The sequence below is a fragment of the Hemitrygon akajei genome, chromosome 4 (assembly GCF_048418815.1).
Source record: "Hemitrygon akajei chromosome 4, sHemAka1.3, whole genome shotgun sequence".
NCBI classification, from domain to species: Eukaryota; Metazoa; Chordata; class Chondrichthyes; order Myliobatiformes; family Dasyatidae; genus Hemitrygon; species Hemitrygon akajei.
Genome location: NC_133127.1, coordinates 35,264,429 through 35,291,556, shown reverse-complemented (window position 1 = coordinate 35,291,556; position 27,128 = coordinate 35,264,429). Strand labels below are relative to the sequence as shown.

Sequence of the window (27,128 nt, the reverse complement as noted above, 5' to 3'; positions counted from 1 at the left end):
TCTGTCTGTCTGTCAATGTTGTCAGTGAGTTTTACATACCTGGGGAATGCCATCAGCCTTCCCTGCTGGTGCAGGAGGTATTGCTGGCGTAGTGGCTGAGGTAAGAAGGCAGGCAGGTCTTGGAACTGGGGGCTTGTCAAAGTCTGGTGCAGTGGCAGAGAAGAAGTGGTGGCCTGGTGCGATGAAGTCACTTGGGTGCTCAGGGTTGGTTGTGATTGGACAGAGTAAGGTAGAGGAAACTCGTGCTGATGAGTGACGTGAAGCTGCCTGCAGGAAGTGGCTTGAGAAGACTGTGACCTTGGAAAAGGTGGACCTGCAAAGATACGAATGATCATTATTATGACTAATACAATAGCACGGGATTTGTAGGGGGGTTCTGCAGAAGACCATTGTGCATGGTTAAAATGGAAGTTTGTACTCTTCATCTTATTATTCTACCAAATTTGCAGATTGAGAGATCTTGGGTGAGGGTTTAACACTCCTCCTTCTCTGAATGCATTTCATTTGGCAGATCTACTTTCCTAGAAGAACCTCAATTCTGAAAGTTACCTCAGTGGACATTGTGGGTGGGACTGGAACCCACTGCCTCCCGACTCCTGGCAAGTGACTTTAAATATGCCATGACTCAACGTGTAAGGTCCATTGCTTTTACTTCATCCCTCTGTGCCTTCTGACCTACCTCCAGTCAACTGATACACCAGGGGAACCCAGTGTACAATTCTCTGAGCCTTTCCCTCCCACTTCACAAAATCCATTGATTACTGGACCAGGATTAGCTGAGGCTGCATTGAATTTTTAAGATGACAAATCATTTATCATCAGATTATTACTAGATAAATAATCTCTAAACACTGACTGATCAGTTTCGATTGTGATCGGCTTTGATCCCCTTATTAAAGAAAGGATGTGTTGGCTTTGGAGAGGGTCCAGAGGAGACTTACAAAAATTATCTTGGGAATGAAAGGGTTAACGTACGAGGAGTGTTTCATGGCTCTGGGCCTGTACTTTCTGAAATTTAAAAGAATGAGGCAGATCTCATTGAAATCTATTAAATATTGAAAGGTTTAGATAAAGTAGGTGTGGAGAGGTCGTTTCCAATAGAGGTGGAGTCTAGGACCAGAGGGCACAGCCTCAGAATACATGGACATCCCTTTAGAACAGAGATGAGAAGGAATTTCATTAGCAGGGTTGGGGGTTGTGAACCTGTGGATTTTATTGCCAAGATTGCTGTGTAGACCAAGTCACTGGCCATATTTAAAGTAGAGGTTGATGGGTTCTTGATTGGTAAGGGCATCAAAGGTTACATGGAGAAGGCAGGAAGATGGGGTTGAGAAGGAAAATAAATTAGCCATGATCAAATGGTGGAGCAGACTTGATGGGCTGAATGGCCTGATTCTGCTCCTGTGTCTTGTGTCTTTCTGCATCTTCTGCCTCTGAATAAACATCAAAAACTGTAGTCAGAAGGCTGAAGGAGCCCCTGTTTTGGACGCCCAGGTCCTGATATTGAATCTGATCAGTGAAGAAGATAGCTTCTTTAAACATTTAAGAAGAGCACCATTACAAAATGGCCTGACAATGCATGATTGTATCTCACAAGAGTTAACCTGACATGTTTCCACACAACAGGTGTCAGCAGGTGGATCCAACCCAAGTGAATTTTAGTGGCATAGCAGCCCACAGTGAGAGGATAATTAGCCAGCCCAAGGTCCAATTTCCAATCTGCCATCTTAAATTCACTAACCAACTACTTAAAGCTTTTCAAACTGTCTAAAAGAAGAAAGCAGATACAGGGAAATTTGTGCTCGTCCTAATTAGTCCATGAGACATAGGTGCAGAATTCGGTCATTTGGCCAATCCCCACATCTTTTGTCATTTTTTTATCTTTACCATCACGTGCTAATCCCTACTCCCCTTGTCTTCCTGCGAGCCCAGACAGGATTCTTTTTGGATACTATCTCTGGTCTGCTCTGATTTAATTCATCCCACTCGGTGCAGTAGCTGGACACTCTAACTGGATGCAGTGTTCCCGGATGAAGGCCTGACTTATGATCATTAGCACGTGGATTTCCTACTGGGATGTTCAGGACTCTCACTTACCTTTTATTTGCTATTTTTGCTTTCATATCAGGCAGTCAGTTAGTATTCTAATTTAGTACAACTACAGGGAAGAAAGGGAACGTGTTCAAGGTATGAAGCAGAAAGCAAGGGCAAGCTTCATGTCAGTCAATGTTCACTTTCATGATTCATGTTTAATCAATCCTTGGACACCATGTTAGGGAATTGGACCTGCAGATCGATTACTTTCAGATCATGCAGGAGAATGAAGAGGTGATAGACAGGAGCTGCAGGGAGGTAGTCACCCCTACGTTGCAGGAGGCAGGTACCTGGGTGACTGTCAGGAGAGGAAAAGGGAAGAGATAGCCAGTGCAGAATAGCCCCTGGCCATTCCCCTCTATAATAAGTATACTGCTTTGACTGGGGTTGTGGCGGGGAGCAACCTACCCAGGGAGAAGCAGACCTCTGGCACTGAGTCTGTCTCTGTGGCTCAGAAGGGACAGTGGAGGAGGGGGGGAGGGAAAGAAAGGGGGAATAAGAGGTAAGCTGTAGTGATAGGAGCTTGGTTGGTTAAGGGAACAGAAAGGAGGTTCTGTGGACGAGGACAAGATTCCCAGATGGTGTGTTGTCTCCCAGGTGCCAGGGTCAGGGATAACTCAGACTGAGTCCACAGCGTTGCTAAGGAGAGCGGCCAGAGGCCATACTCTATATAGGTATGTAGGTACCGATGATATGGGTAGGATGGGTGATGAGGCCCTGCAATGTGAGTTCAGGGAATTAGGTGTCAAGTTAAAAGACAGGACCTCTAGGGTTGTGATGTCAGGACGGCTAAGTTCTAGTGAAGCCAGAAATAGAAGATCATACAGCTAAGAAATAGGAAGTCTTACAGAAAGAGGAAGATGACACACATAGCTAAGGAGCTGGAGCTGGTGCAAGAGGGATGGTTTCAGATTTGACTTCCCTGGAAGGTGGGACCTGTAGAGAAGGGATGGTTTCACCTGAACTGGAGGGGGTCTAATATCCCAGCAGGAAGGTTTGCTAGTGCTGCACGGTGGAGTTTAAACTAGAGCTGCAGCGGAATGGGAACCTGAGTGCCAAAACAAGTAGTGGAGTGGTTGTGGAGAAAGTTATTGTTAAGCCTACATACCAGGTCAGAAATCAGAAGGTGGGACTAATGTTCTGAGCTCCATATATTTCTGTGCAAGGAGGGTTGTAGGAAAGGCAGATGAGTTTAGGGTATGGATCGGCATGTGGAATTATGACATTGTGAGACTTGATGGCAGTAGGAGCTGGACTGGCAGCTCAGCTCACTGCTCCCGGGTTTCGCTGTTTCAGACTTGATAGAGCGGGAGGGATTAAATGGGGAGGGTTTGTATTACCACTCAAGGAAAATGTCACGGCAGAATGGAGAGCTTGTCTAATAAGGCTTCACGGGCAGAATAGAGGAATAAGAAAGGTGTGACCATGTTAATGGGATTATATTATAGACCACCCAACAGTCTGCAGGATTTAGAAGAGCAAATTTTCAGAGAGAGCGCTGATTGTTGCAAGAAACATAAGGTTGTGATGGAAAATGATTTTAGCTTTCCACATATTGACTGGGACTCCCATACTGTAAAATGGCTGGATGTGTTCAGGAAAGTTTCCTTAATCAGTGCATATAAGTCCCAACTAAGGAGAGTGTGATACTAGATGCTAGATCTCCTATTAGGGAATGAGACAGGCCAGGTGACAGAAGTTTGTGTAGGGGAAAACTTTGCATCTAGTGATCATAATACCATTAGTTTCAATGTAATTATGGAAAAGAATAGGTCTCGTCCTCAGGTTGAGATTCAAACCTGGAGAAAGGTCAATTTATATGCTATTCTGATGTAGTTGGGGGTGTTGTGGATAGTGTGGAGGGTTGTCAGAGGTTACAGTGTGACATTGATTGGATGCAGAACTGGGCTGAGAAGTGGCAGATGAAGTTCAGCCCAGATAAGTGTGAAGTGGTTCATTTTGATAGGTCAACTTTGAAGACAGAATATAATATTAATGGTAAGACCCTTGTTAGTGTGGAGGATCTCAGAGGTCTTGGGCTCTGTGTTCATAGGACTCTCAAAGCTACTGCTCAGGTTGACAGTGTTGTTGAGAAGGCGTATGATGTGTTGGCCTTCATCAACCATGGGATTGAGTTCAAGAGCCGTGAGGTAATGCTACAGCTATATAAGACCTTAGTCAGACCCCACTTGGAGTACTGCATTCATTTCTGATCACCTCACTACAGGAAGGATGTGATTACTATAGAGAAAGTGCAGAAGAGTTTTACAAGGATGTTGTCTGGATTGGAGAGCATGCCTTATGAGAATAGATTGAGTGAACTCGGCCTTTTCTCCTTGGAGTGATGGAGGATGAGAGGTGACCTGTCAGAGGTGTACAAGATGATGAGAGGCATTGATCGTGTGGTTAGCCAGAGGCTTTTTTCCCCAGGACTGAAATGGCTAACACAGGGGTATTTTGAGGTGCTTGGAAGTAGGTGCAAGGGTGATGTCAGAGGTTAAGTTTTTCCACACAGAGAGGGTGGAATGCACTGCCAGCAATGGTGGTGGAGGTGGATACAATAGGGTCTTTTAAGAGACTCTTAGGTGCATGGAGCTTAGAAAAATAGAGGGCTATGTGTTAGGGAAAATCAAGGCAGTTTCTAGTGTAGGTTACATAGTTAGCACAACATTGTGGGCCAAAGGGCCTGAAATATGCTGTAGATTTCTATGTTTCTATGTATCAGAAAGAATCTGCTAGTGTATAGATTTATAGTGGCAGAGGTTGATAGATGATTGATTGGTCAGGGTATGAAGGGATGCAGGGAGAAGGCTGGAGACTGGGGCTGAGAGGAAAATTAGATCAGCCATGATGAAATGGTGGAGCAGACCCAATGGGCCAAATGGCCCAATTCTGCTCCTATGTCTTATGGTCTTAAGTGTATACTGAGACAGGTTGTTTTCTGCCAAAGATATACCTGGTAAGTGGGAGGTCTCCAAAAGTGAAATTTCAAGAGTAAAGAGTTTGTTTGTTCCTGTCAGAATAAAGGCAAGGTTTAGGCAATTTTGGTTTTCAAGAAATTTTGAGGCACTAATAAGAAAAAGAAGGAGGTGCATAGCTGGTGTAGACAGGATGGAATCAATGAGGTACATGAGTGTAAGAAATGCAGGAGAACATTTAAGGAGGAAATTTCAGGAGGGCTAAAAGTAGACATGAGGATGCACCAGCAGACAAGGTGAAGGAGAACTCCAAGAGCTTCTACAAATATGTTAAGAGCAAAAGAATAGCAAGGGAAAGAAATGGTCCTCTGGAAGATCGGAGTGGTAATATGTGAGCCAAAAGAGTTGGAGGCGATCTTAAATAGATATTTGGTTTCTCTGTTTACTCATGAGACAGACATAGAGCCCGTAGATGTGAGGCAACGCAGCAGTGAGCTCACGGACCCTATACAGATTACAGAGGAGGAGATGCCTTGAGGCAAATTAAGAGTGGTTAAATCCCCAGAGCCTAACACAGGTATCAGTGCTGCGTCCATTGTTGTTTGTCATCTATATCAATGATCTGGATGATAATATGGTAAACTGGATCAGCAAATTTGCAGATGATACCAAGGCTGCGGGCTTACTGGACAGCCAGGAAGACTATCAAAAGTTTTCAGTGGGATTTGAGCCAGCTGGAAAAGGGTGTTGAAAAATGGCAGATGGAATTGAATGCAGATAAGTGTGAGGTGTTTTGCTTTGGGAGGGCCCGTCAGTCTTACATGGTGAGCGGCAGGGCACTCAGGAGTGTGGTAGAACAGAGGGATCTGGGAACACAGATCCATAACTCCTTGAAACTGGCACCACGGGCAGATAGGGTCACAAAGAAAACTTTTGGCACATTGACTTTCATAAATCAATGTACTGAGTTCAGGAATTGAGATATTATGTTGACATTGTATGAGACATTGGGGAGGCCTAATTTGGAGCACTGCATCCAGTTTTGGTCACCTACCTACAGGAAAGATGTAAATAGATTGAAGGAGTGCAGAGAAAATTTACAAAGATGTTGCTGGAACTTGACAACCTGAGTCATGGGGAAAAGATAGGTTAGGACCTTATTCCCTCGAACATAGAAGATTCAGAGGAGATTCAATAGAGATTTATGGAATTGTGAGGGCTATATTTAGGGTAAGTGCAAGAAGGCTTTTTCTGGTGAGGTTGGGTGAGACCACAACTAAAGGTCATAGGTTAAGGGTGAAAGGTGAAATGTTTAAGGGAAACATGAGGGGGAACTTGTTCACTCAGAGATTTGAGAGAGTCTGGAATGAGCTGCCAGAGCAAGTGGTGGATGCAGGGTCAATATCAACATTTAGGAGAAATTTGGATAGGTACATGGATGAGTGGGATATGAATGGCTGTGGTCTGGGTGCAGGTCAAAGGGAGTAGGCAGATTAATGGTTTGGCACAGACAAAATAGGCCAAAGGGGTCTGTTTTTGTGCTGTAGTATTCTATGACTAATATAAACATGGGTAAGCCTCCCTGAACTAAAATCTCAGAACCTAATTTGCCTCAGAAATAAAAAAAAACAGTACATCAGATGGTGGAGGTCATGGAAGTCAATGGATTTTCAGAACTACATTGTCAAAAGCTGTCCGAGAGAAAAAGTACGTCAGAAAAACAGTTCCAGAGCTGGATTCCAAATAAGCATCAGTCTCAATCAGAGCAGAAACCACAATAATAATTCTTTCCCCCGTCCTGCAAAAAGTGAAGCAGACTGAAGGAAGACTGCAACAAAGAAAATAACATCAGATTAGCACCAGTCTATTAGTACATTGAAGGGGCACAGCATTGTAAACAAGGCAGGTACCTCTGTGTCGAGAACAAAAGGACAGTTTGTAGAATACAGTACTTACACAGCACATTATATTCAAAAAGCTCTTATAACAAAGGTGTATTTTAATTATGTCATTCCCAGCATTGGAAGGTAAATGAATTATGTAAATATTGTAACTTGGGATACGACGAATAGGCCAACAAAGTAAAATTTGTTTAACTTACATATAGCAGGTTCAACATAGATTGAAGTAGAGAAATGTGCCAGGATTTAAAGATTAATATTTCCTCACAAACTGAAACACAAAGAGCACCTGATCTGTGTTGCAGATTTTACATGAGAGGTTCACAGCACATAATTAGCTACAATGAAAGCGAGCACTTGTCATTTAAAGAAGGGAGAATACATTAAATCACTTTTTTCCCCTGAAGGTAGTACCTCTGTTGCTCACAGACCCAAAAACTGGAAAGACGAGATATCCGACGTGCAGCAGCACCATCCTGGCGTCTTTGTTGCGGCTGGCCGCTGAGACAGATGGCCCATGGAGCTGCTGCTCTCCAATCCCCTATATACATTCAAATGTGGAGCTGCGCCTGCAGCTGCCTCTCATACAAAGAACAGCAGACCAATCAAGAGCCCTCATTATCCAGGGACTTTATATCCTGTAGCACTCCAGCCAGCCAATCGGGGGGTGGGGGGGTTACTGACCCTGTTGTACTTTCACCCCATCACCCCCTCCCCCAGGAACATACACAACTCTCTCTCCTCTGCAGAGTGTACGGGAATAGGTCAGACTTGGTGTCTGAGTGCACGAGTGTGTGTGGGTATATGTGTGTAATTTGAAATGTCAGCTTTGCATCTGTTAACGTTGGGAACATTATGAGTGATGCTTATGATCAAAGGGTGACGTGTAGTTTACCACTCAGAGCTGCATTTAAACATGTGTCTGTAAGTAACTCGTTATCAAATTTCCAATGTTATACCATGTGCTTGGAGTACTGAGATTGGAACTAAACTTCGTATAACACTATAAACAGATGAAAACAAGCCTCTCTCTTCACTTGTACTCACCCTGAAGTCAAAATTAAACCAATGTGACTCTTCTCCTCTAACCTATGAAGTGAATTTAAAAATTTACTCCAAAGATTTAGAAAATTTACCTGGATGCTGCTGGGACTTGAGGACCTGAGTTATAGGGAAAGGTTGAATATGTTAGGACTTTATTTCCTAGGGTGTAGAAGCATGAGGGGAGATTTGATAGAGTTATACAGAATTATGAGGGTGTAGATAGGGTAAATGCAAACAGTCTTTTTCCCACTGCAGTTGGGTGAGATGAGAACTAGAGGTCATGGTCAAGGGTGAAAGGTGAAATGTTTAAGGGGAACGTATTCATTCAGAGGAAGGTGAGAGGGTGGAACGAGCCACCAGTGCAAGTGGAGGATGCAGGTTTGAATTCTACATTGAAGAGAAATTTCGATAGGTTATGGATAGGGCTATAGTCTGGGGGCAGGTCAATGGAACGAGGCAGATTAATAGTTTGGCTTGGACTAGCCGGGCCAAAGGACTTGTTTCTGTGCTATGGCGTTCCATGAGTATATACCTGTAAGTACTCCAACCCCTACAAATCTCAACTAAAGGGGTTTCTAACTATGTCTGGACACACATTGGCTGTAACCTGTAAAACAGAAAGCAAGAGGTGAGAGGAAAGACCACTTGTGTGCCAATATGACAGGCTGCTGTGATGGGGTCTCACTGAGAGGCAGATTTTGTACCATGATCCACGGTGGGTCACTGCATGCTGCAGAACGTTGTCATCGTGAGGACATAGACTTCACCAGGGGGATGAGGATGAGCAGGGGGAGAGACCAGAACAGAAAGGGCTGTGGAAAGCTTGAGGACCCTCCCTGCCCACAGTGTTTATGAGTACCTCATGTGAACGACAGCCTTTGGCCTGCCCGAAACTTGTTGGTCTGCCAATCCATTGAGATGTCCGTGGAGGAGTGCTGCTGACCCGCGCATCCTAAGCTGCAGGAGTACGTGCTGAGCGACACACTGTATCTACCACAAGGGCTTGTTGGGGAAGGATCACAGTACAGGGTTCTTCCCCTACTGGAGAGAGAAGGGCCAGGTTGGGTGAAGAAATTCCTCAATTATTGTAGTTGTGTACCATGCCAGAGGGCCAAGTGAGTGGCAACAGCCCATTTGCATGGTTTTGAAACACTACTTAAAGCATTGAATATGATTGCAAGAATGAAAAATGGTTTATTCTTGAATTTTTTAATTCTAGTATAAAACCATAGACTATAAGACATAGGAGCAGAACTAGGTCATTTGGCCCAAAGAGTTTGCTTTGCCATTCCACCATTCCTGATTTATTACCCCTCTCAACCCCATTCTCCTGTCCTCTCCCCATAATCTTTGATACGCTTACTAATCAAGAACCTATTAACCTCCACTTTAAATATACTCAACAACTTGGCCTCCACAGCCATTTGTGGCAATGAATTCCAGATTCACCACCCTCTCTCCAATTCCATTCTATCGACACCTTTTAATATTCAATAGAATTCAATGAGACACCCCCACCCCCACCATTCTTCTAAACTTCCATGAGTACAGGGCCAGGGCAATTCCAGGAGAATTCTCGTGAATCTCCTCCGGACTTTCTCCAATGCCAGCACATCTTTTCTTAGATATGGGGCCGAAAACTGCTCACAATAGTCCAAGTGTGGCCTAACCAATGCCTTACAAACTACTACTACTACTAATACGTTGACTCAGGCCTGAGGGGCCAGCGTCAGGCACGATGACGGACTCTCCACTCCTCCCTCTCCCTCATCAGTGTGTTCAGTTCATTTACATTAGCTGCACCACTATCTTCTAGGAGCGTGTTGACCATAGTCTTGGGAGTGTGCCCAGGGTTCATCCTCCCATGCTTGGGCTCCCATGTGATGACTAGGCTGGCAGGTAGCTCAGGGTGGCTTAGACAGTTGCCCCGTTAGTTGCAGTCTTCTTGCCTTGATTTTAGTGGTGAGCATTGGTAGGTCGTCATAGAGCTCGACGTTCATCATGTGCTGTTGCCAACTCACGTCAAGAGCACTCGTGTATAGCAACCATCTAGTGACTTTCGCATGGTCTTGGTGAGTGTCCACGTCTCGCATCCGTACGTGAGAACGGACTCTATGACTGCTATGAAGATCCTCTGTTTGAGCCCTCTGGTCAGGTTCAACCTCCAGATTTCCTTCATGTCGTTCATAGCCCTCCACGCCAACGCCTTCCGTATCTTTATGTCCTTCTCCGAACTCATCATTCTTGACCCGAGGTACTTGAAGTCTAAGACTTTCTTAATGGTATCATTCTTTACGGTCTCCAGAGTACTTTCATCGCAGTTGAATGCCATGTACTCTGTCTTTTTAGCGTTTAGGTGAAGTCCGACTTCATTGCACTCAATTTCCACTTTTGTCAGTAGCTGCTGTGCTTCCTCCATCTGGCCAGAAAGCAGGACTATGTCATCTGCAAAATGCCTCAGCATTACATCCTTGCTTTTTTATTCTAATCCTCTTGAGATGAATGCTGACGTTGCGTTTGCCTTCCTCACCACAAACTCAACCTGCAAGTTGACCTTTCGGGAATTCTGCTTGAAGAATCGCAAGTCCCTTTGTGGCTCTGATTTCTGACCTTTATTCCATCCACCAAAGTGCATGAACGTACACTTCCCTACACCACATTCCATCTGCCACTTCTTCAACCATTCTCCTAATTTGTCTAAGTCCTTCTGCAGACTCCCTGCTGTCTTTGTATCATCCACAAACCTGGCCACAAAGCCATCAATTCTGTCATCCGTATCATTGACAAATAACGTGAAGAGAAGCAGTTCCAGTTACCAACTCTGCAAAACACTACTAGACACTAGCAGTCAACCAGAAAAGGCCTTCTTTACTCCTAACCTTTACCTACTGACAGTCAGCCAATCTTCTATCCATGCTAATATCTTTATATATGCAGCCTTATGTGCAGCATCTAGTCAAAGGCCTTCTGAAAATCCAAATAAACAACATCCATTGATTTTCCTTCGTCTACCCTGCCTGTTATTTTCTCAATATATTCCAACAGATTTACCAGGCAAAATGCCCCCTTAGAGAAACCATGCTGAACGTGGCCTATTTTATCATGTACACTGAAATCCCATCCTTAATATCTAATATCTTCCCAAACACTAAAATCAGGGTAACTGGCCTATAATTTATTTTCCTTTACCTCCCTCCCTTCTTAAATATTGGAGTGATATTTGCAATTTTCCAGTCCTTTGGAACCATTCCAGAATCTAGTGACTCTTGAAAGATCACTGCTAATGTTTCCACAATCTATTCAGCTACCTCTTTACACAGATAAGTTGCCTGAGTTATAAGAAGAGATTACATAAGAACATAAGAAATAGGAGCAGGAGTCGATCATCTGGCCCATCGAGCCTGCCCTGCCATTCAATAAGATCATGGCTGATCTGGCCATGACTCATCTCCACCTATCGGCCTTTTCCCCACTACTCTTAATTTCCCCTTTTATGCAAAAATCTATCCAACCGTGCCTTAAATATATTTACCGAGATTGCATAGGCTAGTGCTATTTCTCCTCCTCAGAAGAAGGGGTGACCTTATAGAGGTTGCCAAAAATATAAAGAGCAAGAATAGGGCAAATGGTCAAAGTCTTTTTAGGGGAGCAGATCCATATGCTCTTCAGTAGTAACAGTATGTCCATTCTCAGTAGGGTTGAATCAGGGATGTACTATGACATCCTAAGGACCAGGGGGCCTCAGTGGCAGCCAAGGGTCACCCTAGCTAAAAGATCCATGCACTAATGGACACAACAGAGGCCTTCTCAAGAAGATGTTTACAGAACTCTCAGAGATACTGAGGCTGTATACGGACCTCACACATAAGTTCCTCCTCTATTTGGTCATTTGACCAGTAACTCCCTCTGGAGTGTTTTCTGCCAGGAAGTTCTCACCACTGTAGGGGGATGCTTTGAGTGAGCGGCCTCGGTGTTAGCGTATCATGAGACGTTCCAGAGGGTCCTCTAAGGCCCTCAGTGATCAGAGGTGGACCAGCAGTCAGCCAGTCAACATGCTCTGTCCATTCTAGTATGGTAAACACCCCCCACCCAAACATATGTGCCCGAGGTTTGCTCATTAACATCTTATGTGAAAATTCTCCTGAATGACAAAGTACATTACCTGCACTGATTTCCCCACATCTATTGTATTGGATATGCCCTTTTCCGAATTCTGTTTTCTTTCTGTCACCTTGATGTACGTACGTTTGCCATGGATTCCCTTGACTGAACATTGAACAATACAGCACAGGAACAGGCCCTTCAGCCCATAATGTAGAGCCTAACAAAATTAGTGCCATCTTGGAAATCAATTTTATATCCCTCGCAGTTTCCTTATTTTTCCTTACAATTTGCTCTTTTTTCAAACTCTAGACATATTTATATAAGAACGGGTACTGATCAAAGATAGCTTGAGACCAGAGGCCATCTAATTTATAATACCAAAGACTGTATAGGACCTTTAAATTGGTCTTACGTATGAAGAGCATCCCACAGAGTTGAACCATTTCTTTTACACGAGGTTTTAACAACCCAATCAAGTAAGAGTAAACCTTTATTTCTCTGTCATATATTAAGCACAGTCCATTCTTACCTTTTGGGAGACGCTCACTTTGCATTAACTATGTGAAAGATGAGAGTCTCTTATTAGGAGCATGTGTGATGGAGAGGTCCTCAGTAACAGTAGGAGAGGGAGCAGGGAGGAGATAGAGGGAGAGAGAGGAAGGGGATGAGGGGAGAGGGAGGGAGGGGGAGAATGGGAGAGGGGAGAGGGAAAGAAATGGGGAGAGGAAGCAGGGGAGGGAGGGAGAGGGAGGGGAGACGAAGAAGGGGAGGGCAAGAGAGGGGAGAGGGAGGGAGATAGAGGGGGTAGAGTGAGAGGAAGAAGGAGGGAGAGGGAGAGGGTAGGGAGAGGGGAAGGAAAAAGGGGGAGGGAGAGGGGAGAGAGAGGAGGAAGGGAGATAGAGGGGGTAGAGTGAGAGGAAGAAGGAGGGAGAGGGTAGGGAGAGGGGAAGGAAAAAGGGGGAGGGAGAGGGAGGAGGAAGGGAGATAGAGGGGGTAGAGTGAGAGGAAGGAGGAGGGAGAGGGGAGAGAGAGGAGCAAGGGAGATAGAGGGGGTAGAGTGAGAGGAAGAAGGAGGGAGAGAGGGTAGGGAGAGGGGAAGGAAAAAGGGGGAGGGAGAGGGAGGAGGAAGGGAGATAGAGGGGGTAGAGTGAGAGGAAGAAGGAGGGAGAGGGTAGGGAGAGGGGAAGGAAAAAGGGAGAGGGAGGGAGAGGGAGAGGGGGAGGGGAGAGGGTGGAAGAGAGGGAGAGGGGAGGGAGAGGGAGGGAGAGAGGGTAGGGAGAGGGGAAGGAAAAAGGGGGAGGGAGAGGGAGGAGGAAGGGAGATAGAGGGGGTAGTGAGAGGAAGAAGGAGGGAGAGGGAGAGGGTAGGGAGAGGGGAAGGAAAAAGGGGGAGGGAGAGGGAGGGAGAGAGGGAGAGGGAAGGGAGAGGGGAGGGAGAGGGGAGAGGGTGGAAGAGAGGGAGAGGGTAGGGAGAGGGAGGGAGAGAGGGTAGGGAGAGGGGAAGGAAAAGGGGGAGGGAGAGGGGAGAGGGAGGGAGAGAGGGAGATAGAGGGGGTAGAGTGAGAGGAAGAAGGAGGGAGAGGGTAGGGAAAGGAAAAAGAGGGAGGGAGGGAGAGGGAGGGAGAGAGGGAGAGGGTAGGAAGAGGGGAAGGAAAAAGGGGGAGGGAGAGGGAGGGAGGGAGGGAGAGGAGAGGGGAGGGAGAGGGAAAGGGAGGGAGAGAGGGAGAGGGTAGGAAGAGGGGAAGGAAAAGGGGGAGGGAGAGGGAGAGGGGAGAGGGAGGAGGAAGGGAGATAGAAGGGGTAGAGTGAGAGGAAGGAGGAGGGAGAGGGAGAGGGTAAGGAGAGGGGAAGGAAAAAGGTGGAGGGAGAGGGAGGGAGAGAGGGAGAGAGGAGGGAGAGGGAGAGAGGAGGGAGAGGGAGGGAGAGGGAGGGAGAGAGGGAGAGGGGAGGGAGAGGGAGGGAGAGAGGGAGGGAGGGAGAGAGTGAGAGGGTAGGAAGAGGGGAAGGAAAAAGGGGGAGGGAGAGGGGAGAGGGAGGGAGAGAGGGAGATAGAGGGGTAGAGTGAGAGGAAGAAGGAGGGAGAGGGTAGGGAGAGGGGAAGGAAAAAGGGGGAGGGAGAGGGGAGAGGGAGGAGGAAGGGAGATAGAGGGGGTAGAGTGAGAGGAAGGAGGAGGGAGAGGGTAGGGAGAGGGGAAGGAAAAAGGGGGAGGGAGAGGGGAGAGGGAGGGAGAGAGGGAGATAGAGGGGGTAGAGTGAGAGGAAGAAGGAGGGAGAGGAAGAGGGGAAGGAAAAATGGGGAGGGAGAGGGAGGGAGAGGGAGGGAGAGAGGGAGAGGGGAGGGAGAGGGTAGGAAGAGGGGAAGGAAAAAGGGGGAGGGAGAGGGAGGAGGAAGGGAGATAGAGGGGGTAGAGTGAGAGGAAGAAGGAGGGCGAGGGAGAGGGTAGGGAGAGGGGAAGGAAAAAGGGGAGGGAGAGGGGAGAGGGAGGGAGAGAGGGAGATAGAGGGGGTAGAGTGAGAGGAGGAAGGAGGGAGAGGGAGGAGGAGGGAGAGGAAGAAGGAGGGAGAGGGAGAGGGGAGGGAGAGGGGAGAGGAAGGAGGAAGGGAAAGGAAGTGAAAGAACCCTGAAGCCTTCAAATTTCAAAGCTCTTGTCTCTAAAATAGGTGAGATACAAATTTCACCGTGTAGAGACATAGCAAAACAAACCAACTGGAAGAGGTATGAAAGGAGGGGTTTGAAGTAAGAGAGCAAATGCTGCTGTCTGTGGACGTTCTGTGCAGTCCATTTGGTCTTTGGTATAATTTGAACTTACTACTCTGATCATGTTTTCATCTCCAGACACAGCTGACCTGCAACTGTATAGCCAGAATTAGTTTACAGTGAAACTCTAGTGGTCCTTTTTACAAAGAGGATCATGTTAACTGAAAATCTCCAAAATATTACCAGAAATTCTAGTCACTTGCTAAAAGCAGAATTGACTTGCAAGCTGCCATGTAACAGTGGCTGTGTAGTTCCTACTTTGCCCTCTAGGTGGGGACCTGGATACACTCGCAACTGAGTCCTTCATTATCAATTGAGTCATTATCAATTGACTGATTGATAATCAGTCAATCAGTCCTTCAGCCCAAGGAATAGCTGGAACTTACTTACCTGAAGGCTATATTCTAAAGGGTTTCATTGCAGCTGTGAAGATTTTACAACAATCAGAGCCTACACTGGTAATTTTTACTGGTTATGGTGAAAGTAAGCCCACTTTATTGAGTTCAGTTCTGTTGCTGATTTGGAAATATATGTTACCACTGAACACTGCCACTCAATCTGCTGCATGGATATCCCCAAGTCTGCTCAACAAGATACATAGAAGCACAGAAAAATATAAAACCTACAGCACAATACAGGCCTTTCGGCCCACAAAGCTGTGCCAAACATGCCCTTACCTAAGAAGTTACCTAGGGTTACCCATAGCCCTCTATTTTTCTGAGCTCCATGTACCTATCCAGGAGTCAATTGTATCTATCTCCACCTCTGTCGCCGGCAGCTCATTCCACACACTCACCATTCTCTGTGTAAAAAACTTACCCCTGGCATCTCCTCTGTACCTAGTTCCAAGCACCTTAAAACTGCGTCCTCTCATGCTAGCCACTTCAGCCCTGGGAAAAAGCCTCTGACTATCCACATGATCAATGCCTCTCATCATCTTATACACCTCTATCAGGTCACCTCTCATCCTCCGTCGCTCCAAGGAGAAAAGGCCGAGTTCACTCAACCTATTCTCATAAGGCAAGCTCCCCAATCCAAGCAACATCCTTATAAATCTCTGCACCCTTTCTATGGTTTCCACATCCTTCCAGTAGTGAGGCAACCAGAACTGAGCACAGTACTCTAAGTGGGGTCTGACCAGGGCCTATATAGCTGCAACATTACCTCTTGGCTCCTAAACTCAATCCCATGATTGATGAAGACCAATGCACCGTATGTCTTCTTAACCACAGAGTCAACCTGCTCAGCAGCTTTGAATGTCCTATGGACTCAGACCCCAAGATTCCTCTGATCCTCCACACTGCCAAGAGTCTTATCATAAATACTATATTCTGCCATCATATTTGATCTACCAAAATGAACCACCTCACACTTATCTGGGTTGAACTCCATCTGCCACTTCTCAGCCCAGTTTTGCATCTTATCAATGTCCCGCTGTAACTTCTGACAGCCCTCCACACTATCCACAACACCCCCATCCTTTGTGTCATCAGCAAATTTACTAACCCATCACTCCACTTCCTCATCCAGGTCATGTATAAAAATCACGAAGAGAAGGGGTCCCAGAACAGATCTCTAAGGCACACCACTGGTTACCGACCTCCATGCAGAATATGATCTGTCTACAACCATTCTCTGCCTTCTGTGGGCAAGCCAGTTCTGAATCCACAAAGCAATGTCCCCTTGGATCCCATGCCTCCTTACTTTCTCAATGAGCCTTGCATGGGGTACCTTATCAAATGCCTTGCTGAAATCCATATGCACTATATCCATTGCTCTACCTTCATCAATGCGTTTAGTCACATCCTCAAAAAATTCAGTCAGGCTCGTAAGGCATGACCTGTCTTTGACAAAGCCATGCTGACTATTCCTAATTATATTATGCCTCTCCAAATGTTCATAAATCCTGCCTCTCAGGATCTTCTCTATCAACTTACCAACCACTGAAGTAAGACTCACTGGTCTATAATTTCCTGGGCTATCTCTACTCCCTTTCTTGAATAAGGGAAAAATATCTGTAACCCTCCAATCCTCTGGAACCTCTTCTGTCCCCATTGATGATGCAAAGATCATCGCCAGAGGCTCAGCAATCTCTTCCCTTGCCTCCCACAGCAGCCTGGGGTACATCTCGTCTAATCCCGGAGACTTATCCAACTTGATGCTTTCCAAAAGCTCTGGCACATCTTCTTCCATGATTAAGCTTTTCAGTACGCTGTAAGTCATCCCTACAATTACCAAGATCCTTTTCCATAGTGAATATTGAAGCAAAATATTCATTAAGTACCTCTGCTATCTCCGCTGGTCAGTGGTGTATCTAAGGCAGAGGTGTCGAACTCAATTGCACATGGGGCCAAAACTCAAAGCACACTTTAGGTCGCGGGCCGAACAGGATAAACATTTATTGAACACACTAAAACTAAACATTTTTTGAACATAAATATGAATAAAAACAGACAGGAATATTATTCCAGAAAAAATAAACTAAAACTTTAAATACTTAAATATTTTGCTCTCCATAAAAATATCTCCCGTCAGTATTATACAAGTTAGAAATATGAGCATGCTGCAAAAGAACCCTGAAAATATAAATAAAATTTGTGCTTTTCAGCAAAAGTTAAAACAACAACAAATCAAAACACTCAGTTTTCTTTGCTCTTATGCCGTTTTGTCAGAGCTGGATGCTTGGCATCTTTTCTTGGCAATAAGTCCGTTTAGGTTTGGTGTAAGGTTCTGTGTTGAGGAGATTCTCAGGATGGACTGCAGGTGTTCATCAGTGAGACGACTCCTGTGTGATGTTTTGTTAATCTTCATCACTGAGAAAGCTTCTCACACAGATATGTGCTACCAAACATGCACAAGGTTCAAGCCGCATGTAGACGGAGCTGAGGCATTGCTTCAGGAATGGAGCGAATAAACTGTACGGGCCCTGCAGTGTCGTACTTCGCCTTTAGTGTCCCATTACACTGCAGCTCTATCAGCTCCATCTGAATCCGTACAGGTGCAGTTTCCACGTCGACGGCAAATGGGTTGCAAAGCAGCTCGAAATTAATTTTTTGTGCTTCAAAGTCAGCAAAGCGCCGTGCGAACTCAATGCGAAGTGCGCTCAGTTTATCAGCAAAGTGCGCATTTGGGAACATCATTGCGCCGACCTGGTTCAACATTACTTGGCAACAGGGAAAATGAGGCAAGTTGCACTGGTGCATTTGTGTCTCCCATAAGAGCAGCTTCACTTGAAATGCCTTCACTGCATCATACATGTCAGTGATCATGCGGTCACGTCCCTGGAGCTGAAGGTTTAAGACGCTGAGATGTGTTGTTATGTCAGCCAGAAACGCCAACTCACATTTCCACTTTTCATCCCGCAAAACTGTGGAGTCTTTTCCTTTACTGTCCATGAACTGACAGATTTCCTTGTTGAGCTTAAAAACTCTATTGAGAACTTTTCCCCGACTCAGCCAACGGACCTCTGTATGATAAGGAATGTCGGCAAACTCTGAATCACGGGTTTACCAGCAATATCAGTAAACATATACTCAGCAACCCATCGGTTTTGAAAGACTCTTTTTTCAGAATCAACTTTTCTCTTCGCCATTGTTAGGGGTTAGCTTTGACTTCAGAATAGCGTTGTATACAGCAACAGACGCTTGACGCGGGAATGTTCCCGGGTAGCCTATCGGCAGCTGTTGCGCTGCATTATGGGATCTGTAGTTTGTGTGTTATCAGCGCTTCATATCGCCAGGCCATTAATAATTAAAATAATAGATCTATCTAAAATGATCTCGCGGGCCGGATATGGCCCGCGGGCCTTGTGTTTGACACCTATGATCTAAGGTATGGTAGGTATGGTACGTGCCCTGGGCGCCACTTGAAGGGGGCGCCACTGAGCAGTTTCTATTAAAGTCAGACAAGCCATCCTCAGATAGTGAAAAAAGAATTTTCTTCAGATGTATGATCTGTCTTTGATTATCATGGGTGAGAAGCACTAGGATGGCCTTATTTCAGAGCATTGTGTAAGAAGACCATGAAATGTTTCTTCACGAAGGAGAATAAAAGTGGAGCTGAAGGACGGAAGAGACAAAAGTTGGAGGCGGAGGAAGCCAAGAAGTCGAGCAAGTTCTTCATGCCCTGCTTTGAAAATCCCGGAACAAATAGTTCGACATGTTCCATGGAGTCGCCTGCACCTGCTACAAGTTTGTTAGAATCCGAAGGTGGATCAAGTACAAATGTGTCACAAGCCGAGGAGGAAGGCAAGTCAGATAAATCCGAGTATGACGAGATTAAGAGTGAGGCTGCCACAGAGACCGTGGACATGACAGGAGGGGGAGATGATGGTGGTGGTGGTGATGTTGAGTTTATTGACAAGATTTTACCTGATGAGATTGAACCTGATGACCCTGAACCTAGTGAACTGGATGGTGTCAAAGAGCCTCGAACTGAACAGCATGACATTGGACTTCTGAAGTTCGACAAGGATACTGGAAAATCAATTCTGCCTGACGCATTGAGAACAGAAATAATAAAGCTGGGTTCAAAGTATTTCCAGCACAGTGAGGGGCCTTTCGTACCAACAAATAACCGCTCAATGAACAAAACTTGGTTCAAGAGGAAATTGGGAAATGGTCATGGTGAGGAAGTGACTCACTCATGGTTGGTCAATTCCCCTTCTAAAAAGTCTTCATTTTGTATCTGTTGTCTTCTCTATTCCCTGTCAGACCGTCAATCCTCATTGGAGCAGGAAAGTGGATTCAACCAGTGGAAAGCACCTGAAAGGATTAGTGTTGATGAAAATGCCAAGAATCATCGGGAATCGAAGCTCTCTACATGTTTTTCTCTCGTTCAACACAGCGCTGGGAAAAACTCAAAAGCACCGTGCCTGTGGTTATTAAGTCGGAGTTCAAAACCAGGTGGAGAGCAAGGACAGAAGCAGTGAAGCCCGTCAACAAGTACCTTGAGGAGATACTTCAAGTTCTCCAGGACATGATAGACAATGAAAACGAGACCAGTGAAACAAGAAGTGACGCAAGGCAGCTGCACAACCACATATTGAGTTACGATTTTCTGATTTTGCTAGGAGTTTGGAGCAAAGTACTCATTCACATTGACCGTATTCAAGAAGCTGCAGGATCCTAGCATGAACTTCCATGATGCTGCCCTGGATTTGAAAGCCCTCTGATATCATTTTTATGATGAAAGAGAAATGTTGGTCAGTGAGTCACTTGAAGAAGGAGTCAGTCTCTGTCAAGAATGGAATATTGAAGTTGAAAGACGTCAGAGACGAAAGAAATTAATGACTGATGAGAACTCAAGGGGGTTAACAGCTAAGGAGGAAATGGAAAGAGTCATGAAGGGAACATTCAACTGTCTTCACAGAGAAATGAACGAAAGGTTCACTCGTTTGCACGATACTGATGCCAAGTTTGGGTTCCTTCTTGATGTTGAGGGACTGTGTTACGGCGCCGACAGTAACAACCTAAAGAAGTGCGAAAATTTGGGCGAATTGTATGACTCTGATGTTGATGGATAGCAGCTATATGAAGAAATTTTGGATTGTAGAATGTTGCTATCAAGGCGGGTCAACATGAAAATATCAAGGCCTAAAGAGCTTCTTGAATTTATTGTTCAGTATGGAGATGAGAGCGTCTTCCCCAATCTTCACATTGCTATTCAGATAATGCTAACCATCGCAGTTTCCATTGGCAGCTGTGAGTGATCATTCAGCAAGTTAAAACTAATACTTTCATATTTGAGAGCCTCCATGGGTCAAGGAAGACTCTGTGATCTTGCTCTGCTGAGTGTAGGAAGAGAAGGAACCAAAAAAACTGACTTTGATCACATTAGAGACCAATTTGCATCAGTGAAAGCAAGGAAGGTGCAGTTATAATTTTCATGTAGTGCCATAATTTGTTAATTAAAAAATTAACAAGCTTGACTAGTACTTTTGAGCTGATATGGTAAAGTTATCTAAAAGATGGGTGTCAGATGTTTGGACAGGGGCGCAATTTCTGTGCTTGCCAGAGGCGCTATTTTCTGTAGATACGCCCCTGCCTCCAGTTCCATACACACTTTTCCACTGTCACACTTGATTGGTCCTATTCTCTCACGTCTTATCCTCTTGCTCTTCACATACTTGTAGAATTCCTTGGAGTTTTCCCTAATCCTGTTCGCCAAGGCCTTCTCATGGCCCCTTCTGGCTTTCCTAATTTCATTCTTAAGCTCCTTCCTGCTAGTCTTATAATCTTTTTGATCTCTATCATTACCTAGTTTTTTGAACCTTTTGTAAGCTCTTCTTTTCTTCTTGACAACAGCCTTTGTACACCACGGTTCCTGTACCCTACTATCCTTTCCCTGTCTCATTGGAACATACCTATGCAGAACTCCATGCAAATATCCCCTGAACATTTGCTACATTTCTTCTGTATGTTTCCCTGAGAACATCTGTTTCCAATTTATGCCTCCAAGTTGCTGCCTGATAACCTCATAATTCCCCTTACTTCAATTAAACGCTTTCCTAACTTGTCTATTCCTATCCCTCTCCAAAGCTATGGTAAAGCTTTGGCAAGTAAGGTGAAAATAAATCCAAAGGGTTTCTACAGTTATATTAATAGCAAAAGGATAGTGAGGGATAAAATTGGTCCCTTAGAGAATCGGAGTGGACAGCTATGTGCGGAGCCAAAACAGATGGGGGAGATTTTGAACAATTTCTTTTCTTCGGTATTCACTAAGGAGAAGGATATTGGACTGTGTAAGGTAAGGGAAACAAGTAGGGAAGTTATGGAAACTATGATGATTAAAGAGGAGGAAGTACTGGCACTTTTAAAGAATATAAAAGTGGATAAGTCTCCAGGTCCTGACAGAAATTCCCTAGGAATTAAGTGTAGGAAGGAAGTAAGTGTAGAAATAGCAGGGGCTCTGACAAAAATATTTCAAATGTCATTAGAAACGGGGATGGTGCCAGAGGATTGGCATATTGCTCATATGGTTCCATTGTTTAAAAAGGGTTCTATGAGTAAACCTGTAAGTTTGCGTCAGTGGTGGGTAAATTAATGGAAAGTATTCTTAGAGATGATATATATAATTATCTGGATAGACAGGGTCTGATTAGGAACAGTCAACATGGATTTGTGCGTGGAAGGTCAGGTTTGACAAATCTTATTGAAGTTTTTGAAGAGGTTGCTCGGAAAGTTGACGAGGGTAAAGCAGTGAATGTTGTCTATATGGACTTCAGTAAGGCCTTTGACAAGGTTCCACACGGAAGGTTAGTTAGGAAGGTTCAATCGTTAAGTGTTAATATTGAAGTAGTAAAATGGATTCAACAGTGGCTGGATGGGAGATGCCTGAGAGTAGTGGTGGATAACTGTTTGTCAGGTTGGAGGCCAGTGACTAGTGGTGTGCCTCAGGGATCTGTATTGGGTCCAATGTTGTTTGTCATATACATTAATGGTCTGGATGATGGGGTGGTAAATTGGATTAGTAAGTATGCAGATGATACTAAGATAGGTGGTATTGTGGATAATGAAGTAGGTTTTCAAAGCTTGCAGAGAGATTTAGGCCAGTTAGAAGAGTGGGCTGAAAGATGGCAGATTGAGTTTAATGCTGGTAAGTGTGAGGTGCTACATTTTGGTAGGACTAATCAAAATAGGACATACATGGTAAATGATAGGGCATTGAGGAATGCAGTAGAACAGAGTGATCTAGGAATAATGGTGCATAGTTCCCTGAAGGTGGAATCTTATGTGAATAGAGTGGTGAAGAAAGCTTTTGGTATGCTGGCCTTTATAAATCAGAGCATTGAGTATAGGAGTTGGGATGTAATGTTAAAATTGTACAAGGCATTGGTGAGGCCAAATTTAGAGTATTGTGTACAGTTCTGGTCACCGAATTATAGGAAAGATGTAACAAAGTAGAGAGAGTACAGAGGAGAATGTTACCTGGGTTTCAGCACCTAAGTTACAGAGAAACTGTAACTGCCTGTTGGGCTTGAAATTCTGCCCTGTGTTCGTTTAGGAAGAGAGACAACCAACACCGGAATATTACAAAACTTTGGTTTATTGCAGAATTCGTAACTGGTACAGCGAATCGACGGAGTCGCTGGAGAAGGCGCGTTCCGACCTCCCCTTACAATCTGCTCTTATTTATACCCCTTTTCCCCCCAGCACAACCCCCCGCTACATATTAGGTAATATCGGGCACTTGTGTCCATCTTATTGGCCCACAGCCATATGCTCACGAGTTACCTGTTTCTTTTGTTTACTGAATCGCGTGACACTAGTAATTTCGATGTAGCGGGGTCCCCAGTTTCGCTCCCCCCTCCCTCGCATTCCGGCCTCCTACTATTACGTGAGCCATTCCTGACCTGTAATGGCAGTCTCGAATTAACCCTAACATTAATCCTAACATGCCCCAGCCATAACTCCTCTTTAGTGCCAGTTCTTCATGGCCATCAATTCCTCGATCTCCCCAGAATATATCCTCTTCCACTTTAAATACCCCCAGTGATCTAGGCTCCACACCCTCCAGGATAGAGACTTCTAGATATTTAACACCCTATGTAAGATGAATTCCTACACGCCGAAGTTTTAAATGACTGCCCCTTTATCTTATACCTATGCCCCCTAGTTAAGACTCTCCCACTAGTTAAAACATCCCAACATCAATTTAGTGTTCCCCTTCAGGATCTTGTATGTTTCAATCAGATTGCCCCTCATTCTTCTCATTTCCAAAGAGTGTGGATCTGGTTTCTTTAGACACTTATGATAGGCGACCCTGCCATCTCATGAGATTACTCTTTGGCTTTCAATGCCAGAATGTTCTTTCTCAAATAAGGGGACCAAATCGTGTGCAATAATAAAGCCTCACCAATACCCTGCATAACTGTAAAAATACTTCACCATTTCTAAACTCCAACCTTCTTGCAATGAAGGGCTTCCTAAACACCTGCTCCACCTGCCTGCTTTTTTTCTATTTTTGCAATTCGAGCACAAGAATTTGTAGATTCTTCTGTACTTAACTCAATCTTTTTCCAGTCTACACTAATAGGCTGTTAAACTTCTCTTCCTGAAATGCAAAACCTTACACTTTCCCCACATTAAGCTCCATTACCAACTCCTCGCCCACTCATTCTGCCTACTATATCATATTGCAGGGTCCGAATATCCTCATCACAATGTGCCATCCCTCCTTTTTTCTCTTATTGGCAACATGGATACCTTACACTCCTCCTCTTGTCCAGACAAATTTGTTAATAATTGAGGGCCAAGCACTGGTCATCCAGACAGCTCTCCAATTACATACTTCCAGCCCAAAAAAAAGACCTATTTATTACAGCCCTGTCATCTAAGCAATAACCAATCTTCAATCCACGCTAAAACGCTTCCCCAATACCACAGTCTTTTATCTTTTGCACCACCTTGTTAAATGCCTTTTATAAATACAAGTGCACTGTATTGACTAATTCGGCTCTGCTATGACATCTTTGAAAAACTCTTCACAAATTTGTCCAACGTGATACTCTTTCATGGAATGTGATTAGATTATACTAAGCTTCTCCAAATGACTATCTGTTTCTTGCTTACAAACTTGAGCATCTTGCCAATGATGTTCGGCTAACAGGGTGCAACTTCTCTTTTCTGTCTTTTCTCCCTTCTTGAATGGCTCCACAATTCTGCAGCTGCTTTCTTTAAAACCCTCAAATGGAGGCCACTTGACTTAGCTCTATTAATTTTTACATGATCTTGTCCCTTCTGATGGTAATCATTCCCCCAAATTCTCTGAATCTAGCCTGTCAGTAATCTGAAGAGGGTTTGCAGTGCCCTCCACCATGAAAACTGGTGCCAACTATTGATTCAATTAATTCCAAGAATAAAAAGAAATGGCAGATAAATTCCCCAGTCTCACTGTCCGAGGATCCCTCACATGGGTTGGGAGATGGCTGAAGGCCTAAGGGCTGAGTGCCAGCAGATGGGTCCAGCTCGATGGACAATGCGGTCAGCATGGATGAGTTGGGCCGCAGGGCCTGTTCCATGCTGCATGATTCCATGACTGTGTCATGAACATGGACCAGTCTACCTACTCAAAGCAGAAGCATAGCTCATCTATTTCCTCAGAACAGCACTGAATAACTTGTGTAATTTATATTGTGTTTTTCTTGCGAATGTTGGATATATGATGCTCTGAGTCTGTGATATTGCAGCAAGTAAGCTTTCCAAATGCACCTGTGCACCCAACAATAAACTCGACTTTGAGTGTGAGGTTTTTGTTGCAGTGGGTGAAGCGGAGACAATGGTGCTCATTAAATTCTCTTGGGCTTTGTAACTATTTAAAGGGAAGCAGGGTACAAGAGGTGAAGGTGCAGCAGCCTGTGTTTCATAACCTGCCACCTCCACCATTAATTGCAATAATTCCTTTAATAAACAAACTGTAGCCATATCACCTGTACTGTATTAGTCTGTAGAGACTAGAATGGTCCAAATTCAAGTTCTCACGCATGCTAACTTAGCCGAAGTAGTCTGTATGTTACATTTCTATCATCTTGCATCCTAATTCTACTCTTTACACCACTGGGGGTAATGCCCTCAGCTCAGAATCTAGAACTCTCCCCCAATGTTTCCCCACCTTTCTGTCTCCTTTTAATAACCTCCTCTGCTGTTAAAATTGTCCACAGTGATTTAGCATTGCTGAGAATACTCACATTTTCACAATCTCATGCATATCAAACTTTATTTAATAATGTTCTAGTAAAGTATTTTACTACATTGTTATGTTAAAAGTTTCATTAATCACTTTGGACAAAATGCAGCAACCATCAGCTGGGGTGAGAAAACTGGCAAAGGTTTCTGACTAGTGATGAATAGACTAGTAGGGACTGAGAGGCCCATGTGTAAGAGGAAATGGAGACTCTTAGAGGCATTCAAGAAACTAATCAATAAGCTTCAAGACCTTGGCCTCAATACCTCCTTGTGCAATTGGATCCTCGATTTCCTCACTTGCAGGCCCCAGTCAGTCCGGATTGGTAGCAACGTTGTGAGGAGTGGGCCAGTGGTGAATGTGGGAGTGTCAGGTTTTTGCACAAAGGAGGCTTGGCTTGGAAGAGGTGTTGGCTCTGGGTAAGTTCCTGTTAAGTTTCCTTTTGTTTCTTATTGTGTCAGTATTACTTAGAGTAGTTTAAATGGCCATTGTGTGTTCTTCATGCCCGACGTTGGGGTCCTGGGAGACCCAGAGTCTCCCAGGGAATTAGATCTGTGTGAAGTGCATCCGGCTGCAGCTCCTTGAGGACTGTGTTAGGGATCTGGAGCAGCAGCTGGATGACCTTCGGCTTGTACGGGAGAGTGAGATCATCGATCGGAGTTACAGGGAAGTAGTCACCCCTAGGTTGCAGGAGGCGGATAGTTGGGTGGCTGTCAGGAGAAGGAATGGGACGATGAATAGGCAGATAGCACAGACCATCCCTGTGGCCATTTCCCTGAATAACGAGCATACTGTTTTGGATACTGTTGTGGGGGATGACCTCCCAGGGGAATGCTACAGAGACCAGGTTACTGGCCCTGAGAATGATGGGAAAGAGGAAGAAGAGGGGAGTGATAGTGATAGGGGACTCAGATGTCAGGGAAACAGACAGAAGGTTCTGTGGACGAGAACATGACGCCCAAATAGTATGCTGTCTCCTAGGTGCCAGGGTCAGGGACGTCTCGGATTGCGTCCACAGCATTTTTGGAGTGGGAGGGAGAGCAGACAATGTCTTAGTAAAATTGGTATCAGTGACATGGGAAGGAAAACCAAAGAGGTCCTGAAGGGAGAATTTAGAGAGTTAGGCAGAAAACTGAGAAGCAGGACCTCCAGGGTAGTAGTTTCTGGATTATTACTTGAGCCATGCACCAGTGAGGGTAGAAACAGGGTGATTTGGCAGATTAATGCTGGGCTGAGAAGCTGGTGCAGGGGTCAGGGCTTCAGGGTCTTGGATCATTGTGATCTCTTCTGGGGGAGATATGACCTGTACAAAAGGGATGGGTTGCACCTGAACCCAAGGGGGACCAATATTCTCGTGGGCAGGTTTGTTAGAGCTGTTGAGGAGAGCTTAAACTAATTTGGCAGGCGGTTGAAACTGGAGTGAAGGAACTCAGGATAGGATGGATGGTAGAAAAGCAAAGATAGCGTGCAGTCAGACTGTCAGAAGGGCAGGCAGATGACAGGACAAAGTTGCAACCAGCAGGATAAGTATCAATGCATTAAGGATACAGAATCAAAAAGGGTTGCAAATCCAGCAATCAGAGTGTTATATCTCAATGCACGGAGTATAAGAAATAAGGTGGATGAT

General features: G+C 44.9%; 1 protein-coding gene across 1 annotated transcript in view; it reads right to left on the bottom strand.

Moving 5' to 3' along the window:
- Positions 1–7,646, bottom strand: part of ark2ca (arkadia (RNF111) C-terminal like ring finger ubiquitin ligase 2Ca) — a 32,554-nt gene extending 24,908 nt beyond the window's left edge. The window contains exons 1-2 of the mRNA XM_073042304.1: positions 7,328–7,646; positions 40–313 (exon numbers count right to left, since the gene is read on the bottom strand). Of these exons, the coding sequence (XP_072898405.1) occupies positions 40–313; positions 7,328–7,388 (335 nt within the window). The 5' untranslated portion in view covers positions 7,389–7,646. The remainder of the gene's footprint in view (positions 1–39; positions 314–7,327) is intronic.
- Positions 7,647–27,128: the final 19,482 nt, after the last annotated feature.